The sequence below is a fragment of the Dendropsophus ebraccatus genome, chromosome 8, assembly GCF_027789765.1.
Source record: "Dendropsophus ebraccatus isolate aDenEbr1 chromosome 8, aDenEbr1.pat, whole genome shotgun sequence".
Classification (NCBI taxonomy): domain Eukaryota; kingdom Metazoa; phylum Chordata; class Amphibia; order Anura; family Hylidae; genus Dendropsophus; species Dendropsophus ebraccatus.
In genome coordinates, this window is record NC_091461.1 from 10,516,897 (window position 1) to 10,526,807 (window position 9,911).

The 9,911-nt window shown below is 37.5% G+C and overlaps 1 protein-coding gene across 2 annotated transcripts in view; it reads right to left on the minus strand.

Annotated features, from left to right (window-relative positions):
• RBM20 (RNA binding motif protein 20) overlaps positions 1-7,920 on the minus strand; it is a 157,478-nt gene extending 149,558 nt beyond the window's left edge. For both annotated transcript variants that reach the window (XM_069979791.1, XM_069979789.1), the window contains exon 1: positions 7,793-7,920. In XM_069979791.1, the coding sequence (XP_069835892.1) occupies positions 7,793-7,878 (86 nt within the window). In that variant the 5' untranslated portion in view covers positions 7,879-7,920. The remainder of the gene's footprint in view (positions 1-7,792) is intronic.
• Positions 7,921-9,911: the final 1,991 nt, after the last annotated feature.

A 9,911-nucleotide genomic window follows, 5' to 3' on the forward strand; every position in this document is an offset into this window, starting at 1 on the left:
TAGGAGATAGATAGATAATAGATAGATAATAGATAGATAATAGATAGATAATAGATAGATAGATAGATAGATAGATAGATAGATAGATAGGAGATAGATAGGAGATAGATAGATAGATAGATAGATAGATAGATAGGAGATAGATAGATAGATAGATAGATAATGTTAATAATAATAATAATAATAATAATAATAATAATATTAATAATAATTTTATTTGTATAGCACGCACAGATTCTGCAGCACTTTACATAGTTTTGCCAGTTATGTCCCCAATAGGGTTCATAATCTAAATTCACCTATCTGTATGTCTTGGGTGTGGGAGGAAACTGCAGTACCCGGAGGAAACCCAGGCAAACATGAAGAGAACTTACTCTTTGTTGCCCTTGGTGGGATTTGAACCCAGGACCCCAGTATAATAGATAGATAGAGCAACAAGAGTCCTTTGGCAGAGGTAGGTAGATAGGTAGATGGATGGATGGATGGATAGATAAATAGATAGATAGATAGATAGATAGATAGATAGATAGATGATAGATAGATAGATAGATAGATAGATAGATAGATAGATAGATTTCGGAAGAGTATAGATACAGACGGCTTTAATGGGTTCTGATACGAGTATGAGATCTGTTACACATTGCAAACATCTGAAGGATTTCTTCATAAAGTCCTTTGTAGGTACAAAGGGAGGAAAATGTGATTATTGACTATGCAGAGACACAGATTTACCAGGTTATCAGACCCCCTACACCACAGGCTATTAATCTCTCCTCCTCTTACATGTATTATGTGTGATTGTTATTAGTGTATTTGTAACCTCTAGGTAAACCTTTAGTAGATATATAAGGACATCTAAAAAAAAATGGGAAGGACATGCTCTCTTTTTAGTTTACTAAGCTTAGTGTCACCCCAGTACAAAAATCAAGAAAAACCCGACCATTGATAAATCAAAAAAATCATAAACACTTGATAAATCTGTGGAGAAAATTCAGAACATTTGAACCTTACAAAAAGTGTTGACTTGCTGCTTATTAAACCAATGAGTGCTGAAATAGTACAATGGCAGGCATACCAGAATAACACAAACATCTATCTATCTATCTATCTATCTATCTATCTATCTATCTATCTCCTATCTATCTATCTATCTATCTATCTATCTATCTATCTATCTATCTCCTATCTATCTATCTATCTATCTATCTATCTATCATCTATCTATCTATCTATCCATCTCCTATCTATCTATCTATCTATCTATCTATCTATCTATCTCCTATCTATCTATCTATCTATCTATCTATCTATCTATCTATCTATCTCTCCTATCTATCTATCTATCTATCTATCTATCTATCTATCTATCTATCTATCTCCTATCTATCTATCTATCTATCTATCTCCTATCTATCTATCTATCTATCTATCTATCTCCTATCTATCTATCTATCTCCTATCTATCTATCTATCTATCTATCTATCTATCTATCTGTCCATCTCCTATCTATCTATCTATCTATCTATCTATCTATCTATCTGTCCATCTCCTATCTATCTATCTATCTATCTATCTATCTCCTATCTATCTATCTATCTATCTATCTATCTATCTATCTATCTATCTCCTATCTATCTATCTATCTCCTATCTATCTATCTATCTATCTATCTATCTATCATCTATCTATCTATCTATCTATCTATCTATCCATCTCCTATCTATCTATCTATCTATCTATCTATCTATCTCCTATCTATCTATCTATCTATCTATCTCTCCTATCTATCTATCTATCTATCTATCTATCTATCTATCTATCTATCTATCTATCTATCTATCTCCTATCTATCTATCTATCTATCTATCTATCTATCTATCTCCTATCTATCTATCTTTTATCTATCTATCTATCTATCTATCTATCTATCTATCTATCATCTATCTATCTATCTATCTATCCATCTCCTATCTATCTATCTATCTATCTATCTCCTATCTATCTCCTATCTATCTATCTATCTCCTATCTATCTATCTATCTATCTATCTATCTATCTCTCCTATCTATCTATCTATCTATCTATCTATCTATCTATCTATCTATCTCCTATCTATCTATCTATCTATCTATCTATCTATCTATCTATCTCCTATCTATCTATCTTTTATCTATCTATCTATCTATCTCCTATCTATCTATCTATCTCCTATCTATCTATCTATCTATCTATCTAGCTATCTATCTAGCTATCTTTTATCTATCTATCTATCTATCTATCTACTTTCTATCTATCTATCTATCTATCTATCTATCTATCTATCTATCTATCTTCTTTCTATCTATCTATCTCCTATCTATCTATCTATCTATCTCCTATCTATCTATCTATCTCCTATCTATCTCCTATCTATCTATCTATCTATCTCCTATCTATCTATCTATCTATCTATCTATCTATCTATCTATCTATCTATCTCCTATCTATCTATCTATCTATCTATCTTCTTTCTATCTATCTCCTATCTATCTATCTATCTATCTATCTATCTATCTATCTATCTCCTATCTATCTATCTATCTATCTCCTATCTATCTATCTATCTATCTATCTATCTATCTATCTATCTATCTATCTCCTATCTATCTATCTATCTATCTCCTATCTATCTATCTATCTATCTATCTCCTATCTATCATTATGTTATGTGTTTGCATACAACCAGCCACATTAGTACAGAAGGCATGATGTGCATGTGATAATCTCTGACACATGTCTATTGTTCTGTTCAGCAGTTTAGAAATAGTCTGTCACTCATCTATGTAACCTTTAGGCCATGTTCACACGCTGTAAAATTAGACATAAAAATAGGTGCAAAAATCATCAGGTTTTTTTTATATATAATAATGTGTTTTATTAACGTCTATGAAAATGTTTAAACTAACAGCCATTAAAATGAAGAGCCCACCTATAATTTTTGTCTCTTGTTGGGTAAAAATAATGAAATTAGAAAATCAGTCATATTAAGGTTAAAGAAATTCAGAAAAGACAATTTTTTTTAACAATTTGTACATTATTATTATTATTTTGTATAACAATAGCTAATATTTATATGGCTATGTTCACACAACGCTTTTTCTGCTCTATTTAAAATGAGGTTCTTCATTTTGAGTTTTAAATAACGGACGTTATTTAGCAGCCTGGCCTCCCCTTAGTGCACTGACGGGTGTTTGTACATTATTCTAGTTTGGTTACTAATTAGACTTTGGATGCGGCTTAATTGATAAGTCCATTAAATTTAATGGTAAAAATGGTGAAAGAACTGTGACAAAAGAAAATCTGTGTGCGAACAATTAATAAATAACGGTAGCTGTTTGCAAAAGACGTCCAAAAATAATTGTCATGATCATTATTTTAACGTCCGAGGCGAAAACGTCCATTATTCAGTACATTGTGTGCACCGGACGTCCGTATTTCCATTGCATTGCAGTCAGTTAAATCGCAGTAATAACGGACGTTATTTTACATTTCAAAAGCAGACGCCTTTTCTCTATTTTTGATGTTTGGGAAGCCAGACAGCTAAATAACGTCCATTATTTTAGACTTAAAGTGACGGACGTAATTTTAAACCGAGATGAAAAATCGTTGTGTGAACCCAGCCTTAGAAAGATTTGCACGGTTTGACTGTGTTCCCACTATGCCTTTTCTTTCCCCCATTTTACGGCTGTCATTTTGTGGTCAAATATTGTCTGTTATTTCAAAATGACATTCGTTATTGTACAAAAAAACAAAGTTATTAAGAAATAAATGGCGGCAACAGAAAGGTGATATAGCCTTTCTGTGTTTCCAAACACTCTCGTTTTGGTTGAAAAAATGCGGAAACACTATGTGTGACCATAACCATAAGGCTGCCGGCCAAACACTGCAAACATATACCCCATTGCTGTTACTATCATGATTGATTATTGGGTTATCATGTGTGATAGCAGAGCTGATTATACCCTGCTGTGATAGTAACTATTCATGTATAGCAGATATCAAAGCACCAGTGCAGGTAGAATGACCAAGCCATCACGTCAGTGACATCACACAGCGGTAACGATTCCGTTGCGTCTTTTCCCATTATCATTAGGTTTATATCCTATATCCTATTCCTGTTTACATCAGGTTGTGACACCAGCCGTCCAGCTGTTCCTACAATTCCCATCATTCCTGGACACATCCATTGTAATATTCCAGGTGATCTTACACCTTTCCCTCTGCTTTCGTCTCCCGCCGCCGCAGATCACAGTCTAACTTTAGACGGAAGGATTTTTCCCCTGTAAACAACATTCTCATAACGTTCAGTAATGGACCCATAGGGCTGAATAGACTGATCACAGTCTCTCAGTACTTCATGGAGGTATACATTTTACACTGCGCCATATAGTATACTAGCCAGCAAATACTTTGTATACTGAGGACCTAATGTCACAGATTAGACTAGATTCAGTCTATTCCAGCCTATGGGCATGCGTCTGCTTACAGCCAGTATCTCTGTATCACTATATAAACATAGTGATAATAGTTTAGTCTGTATTATTGATAATTTAATGGTGATGGACATTGTGCAGCATTGTTGTTCACATTACAAACTCTCATTTCTCTACACAAGTTATTTGTAGTAAGTAATAATGTCAGATCATTATATAATGTGTCCACTAACATTCATACATGGATGGACTGAAAGTAACCAACACAAAATACTCATCCCAAGTGAAAGCTGTATACTTTACGGCTATGAAACTGTATACACCAGCGTTATTACTGCAGAGGGACCCCTGAACACAAACCTTCCTCTCCTGGGGAACCCTAATGCCATTCCTGTAATTCTTCTCCAATGCTATACTGTGGCTCACATGTTCTCTGCTTTCAGAACTATCATTAAGCATCTTCCAATCTATTGTAAATGTGATAGGGCGAGTGTATCTACAATGTCACTATCACAGGTCCTGTTATTGTGTTGGGGGGATCCTGTGATAATGACCCAAGGAGCCCCAAAGTTCTGGGAAACCCCGGTATGTTCGCTGACCCCGACCCTAGAAGTGACATTGTATGACTGTGATTGTAACATTGTATATTTACCCTTAGGCCATGTTCACACACTTTTTTATTAAAATAAAGGCTGTTGTTTTCACTCTTTAATCATTTTCATTGAAGTCTATGGGAACAACAGACGTTAGTTCACACGACGTATACAATAACGCCCACTATTCATGTCATTAATCTGAGGCTGTTATTTAGCGAACAGCGGCCATTATTTTACGCTGTTCACACATTGATCTTTTACTCACCTTCTTTTCAATTACATTCAATTATCTGCACCTAAAAGTCGTCCACATGAACTAGAATAATTACAATGTTAAACAGTGGCCGTTATTTTGAGTATCAAATAACGGTTGCTGTAAAATTGTTGTGTGAACATGGCCGAATGCTGAACTCACATATAGCATTTTAGTACTATAATACTAGTATTATTGTATTTTGGTCGTATATTATCTGTAGATTACCAGTATTTATTTAGTGTATTATCTGTATATTATCAGTATTTTGGTCAGTATATGATCTGTATATTATCAGTTTTTGGGTCAGTATATGATCTGTATATTATCAGTATTTTGGTCAGTATATGATCTGTGTATTATCAGTATTTTGGTCAGTATATTGTTTGTATATTACCAGTATTTTGGTCGGTATATAATCAATATTTTTAGCAAATCCAGGAGGGGAAATGAGAAAAACTATAATGGAAAGATTTTCATGTTATGTGACTATTGTGTCTGGATTCCTAGTTGTGGTTAAAAAACAAACAAACAACAACCAAAAAAAAACAACTTTGTTTGAACTCCACTATGATTGTGACCTCACATACACTCACTTTGATTGTGACATTGAATTGAATATACATTCACTCTGACATTGACTGAGACACTGTATACATTCACTGTGATTTTGACATTATATACACTTTGTGACATTGTATATAAATTTACTAATTGTAACATTGTATATACACTCACCCTGTGACTGTAACATTGTATATTCTCTGTCTATCTATATGATTGTAACATTGTATATACACTTACCATGTAATATTAATAATAAAGCATTTCTTTGTATAGCGCCAACTGATTCCTGTAATTGTGACATATATATATACTCGCCCTGTGATTGTGACATTGTATATACACTCACCCTGTGATTTTGACATTGTATATATTTTTCCTGTGATTGTGATATTGTATATAGACTCACTCTGTGATTGGGACATTGTATATACACTTAGGCTGACTCTGTGACATTGTATATTCTCTGTCTATCTATATGATTGTAACATTGTATATACACTCACCATGTAGTATTAATAATAATGCTTTTATTTTAATAGGGCCAACTGATTCCTGTGATCGTGACATTGTATATACACTTACACTGTAATTGTGACATTGTATATACACTCACCCTGTGATGGGGACATTGTATATACAGTCACCCTGTGATTGTGACATTGTATATATTCTTCCTGTGTTTGTGACATTGTATATACACTCGCCCTGTGATTGTGACATTGTATATACACTCGCCTTGTGATTGTGACATTGTATATACACTCGCCCTGTGATTGTGACATTGTATATACACTCGCCCTGTGATTGTGACATTGTATATACACTCGCCCTGTAATTGTGACATTGTATATACACTAACCCTGTGATTGTGACATTGTATATACACTAACCCTGTGATTGTGACATTGTATATACACTTGCCTTGTGATTGTGACATTGTATATACACTCGCCCTGTGATTGTGACATTGTAAATACACTCGCCTTGTGATTGTGACATTGTATATACACTTGCCCTGTGATTGTGACATTGTATATACACTTGCCCTGTGATTGTGACATTGTATATACACTCGCCCTGTGATTGTGACATTGTATATACACTCGCCTTGTGATTGTGACATTGTAAATACACTCGCCTTGTGATTGTGACATTGTATATACAGTCGCCCTGTGATTGTGACATTGTATATACACTCGCCTTGTGATTGTGACATTGTATATACATTCGCCCTGTGATTGTCACATTGTAAATACACTCGCCTTGTGATTGTGACATTGTATATACACTCGCCCTGTGATTGTGACATTGTATATACAGTCGCCCTGTGATTGTGACATTGTAAATACACTCGCCCTGTGATTGTGACATTGTAAATACACTCGCCTTGTGATTGTGACATTGTATATACACTCGCCCTGTGATTGTGACATTGTATATACACTCGCCCTGTGATTGTGACATTGTATATACAGTCGCCCTGTGATTGTGACATTGTATATACACTCGCCCTGTGATTGTGACATTGTAGATACACTCGCCCTGTGATTGTGACATTGTATATACACTCGCCCTGTGATTGTGACATTGTATATACACTCGCCCTGTGATTGTGACATTGTATATACACTCGCCCTGTGATTGTGACATTGTATATACACTTACGCCGACTGTGTGACATTGTAAAGTGAAACTCTTTCTGCTCACACTTGTTCAGGGGATGGATCTGCCATTAATAAGCTGATCATTGCTGAGTACATTGTAGGGAGGGTGGGATACAATGTATCTAAACGCAGATCAGCACAATAACCCTCTAAGCCTTCATTCTCTCCCTTTCCCCTCCCAAGCTGTGTAATGACTTGTGCACCACATGGCAGCCCTCACCGGTCACCCCAGGACTTACTTGTGTCCCAGCTGAGGGCGGGTGGCCACCCCGGGCTGTTCTTGCTCTCGGGGGTCCCTGGCCTGACTCATGGCTGCCAATAGCATTCAGCAGCAGCAGCAGCAAATCCCCCGAAGGCTGCAGCTCACATCCACTCCAGGGCTGAGAGACAGGGAGGGTGGGCTGTCAAAACAAACATGAAGGGGGACCTGCTGACTCCTCCTAACTGTACTCCTGGACATGCCCCTCTGTGTTAACCATTCCTTCTCCAGGACACCAGAGACCCTCACATCACCTTATCCCCCACCACTTAACAAGTTAACCCTCTCCAGTCCCAATGAGGAGAGACCCACATGGGATCCCTCTAGCTGTGCTTCACGACCTGCCCATATGTGATAACCCGCTCCAATCCAGGACTTCAGGGAGCCATTAATGTTACTCATAACCTGCCCCTCCATGTTAACCCTTTCCAATCCCGGACATCAGGACATAAGAGATGCCACTTCCTCCCGCCAACTATAATCAAGACCAGTCCCTATATATTAACCCTTTCCATCCCAGATCAAGACGGCACTCTGATTATCTCCACAACTATACCGCCCTGCCCTTAACTATACCGCCCTGCCCTTAACTATACCGCCCTGCCCTTAACTATACTGCCCTGCCCTTAACTATACCGCCCTGCCCTTAACTATACCGCCCTGCCCTTAACTATACTGCCCTGCCCTTAACTATACCGCCCTGCCCTTAACTATACCGCCCTGCCCTTAACTAAACCACCTGCCCTTAACTAAACCGCCCTGCCCTTAACTATACTGCCCTTAACTATACCGCCCTGCCTATATCCTAGAGATGAGTTACATATATACTTGCTAGTAACCCCCCCATATCTGCTGATCTACCTTACCCGCCATTTATTACATCTAGGGGTCCGATTACACGGAGCGATTTTTAACGATTAACGACTAACAATAAACGGTCGCAAACGAGATTGTTTACTTGAAATTGTTCACCATGTTACACAGAACGATAGTCTAAATCAACGATCAACAACATACAAACAATTTTGTTGATTATTGCCTGCCAATACACTGAACGATTAGCGTTTAAATTCAACAGATATAACAATTTGTCGCACAATATTCGTCCCGTGTAATAGAGCCCTAAGGCTTCTCCAGTAGACCCTCTGCCCTGCCCAGTGTTACCCCCGCAGCTACTCCCTCCATCCCAGGACCTAATATCCTCCTCCTCTATCTGTCTACACTAGTTCCCATACATTGGACATCTGCATTTATTCCTCAGTCTTTTCCCATTAACCCTACAAAACCTGGACTTGTGATACCTGATATCCACCCCACTGTACCACAGCACCTGGCACTCTCTGTTAACCCTCTCCAGTCTGTTGATATCCCCCTCCCCAGCTGTAACCGTACTCCATGACCTTATGCTCTCTGTACATATACATCTGATGAAAAGTGTATATAGCGCCCAGCCGATCATTCCTCTACTGAACTGTGTGTGTGAACACTCTCCCCCAAAATATGAGAAAGTTTTGAGAATGATACAAATATAAATTTTTACAAAGTCTACTGCTTCAGTTTTAAAATGTCAATTTGCATATACTCCAGAATGTTATAAAGAGTGATCAGCTAAACAGCAATTACTTGCAAATTCAATATTTGCGTAGAAAAAGGAACTTTATCCCTAAAAGCACCAGCTAACATCGTTTCAGTGATTGCTCCAGTAACACAAGTGTGGGTGTTGATGAGGACAGGGCTGGAGATCAATCTGTCATGATTAAGTAAGAATGACACCACTGGACACTTTAAAAGGAGGCTGGTGCTTGGTATCATTGTTTCTCTTCTGTTAACCATGGTTATCTCACGTGCAGTCATCATTGCACTGCACAAAAATGGCCTAACAGGGAAGAGTATCGCAGCTAGAAAGATTGCACCTCAGTCAACAATCTATCGCATCATCAAGAACTTCAAGGAGAGAGGTTCCATTGTTGCCCAAAAGGCTCCAGGGCGCCCAAGAAAGACCAGCAAGCGCCAGGACCATCTCTTAAAAGTGTGGTCAGCTGCGGGATGGGGCTACCAGCAGTGCAGAGCTTGCTCAGGAATGGCAGCAGGCAGGTGTG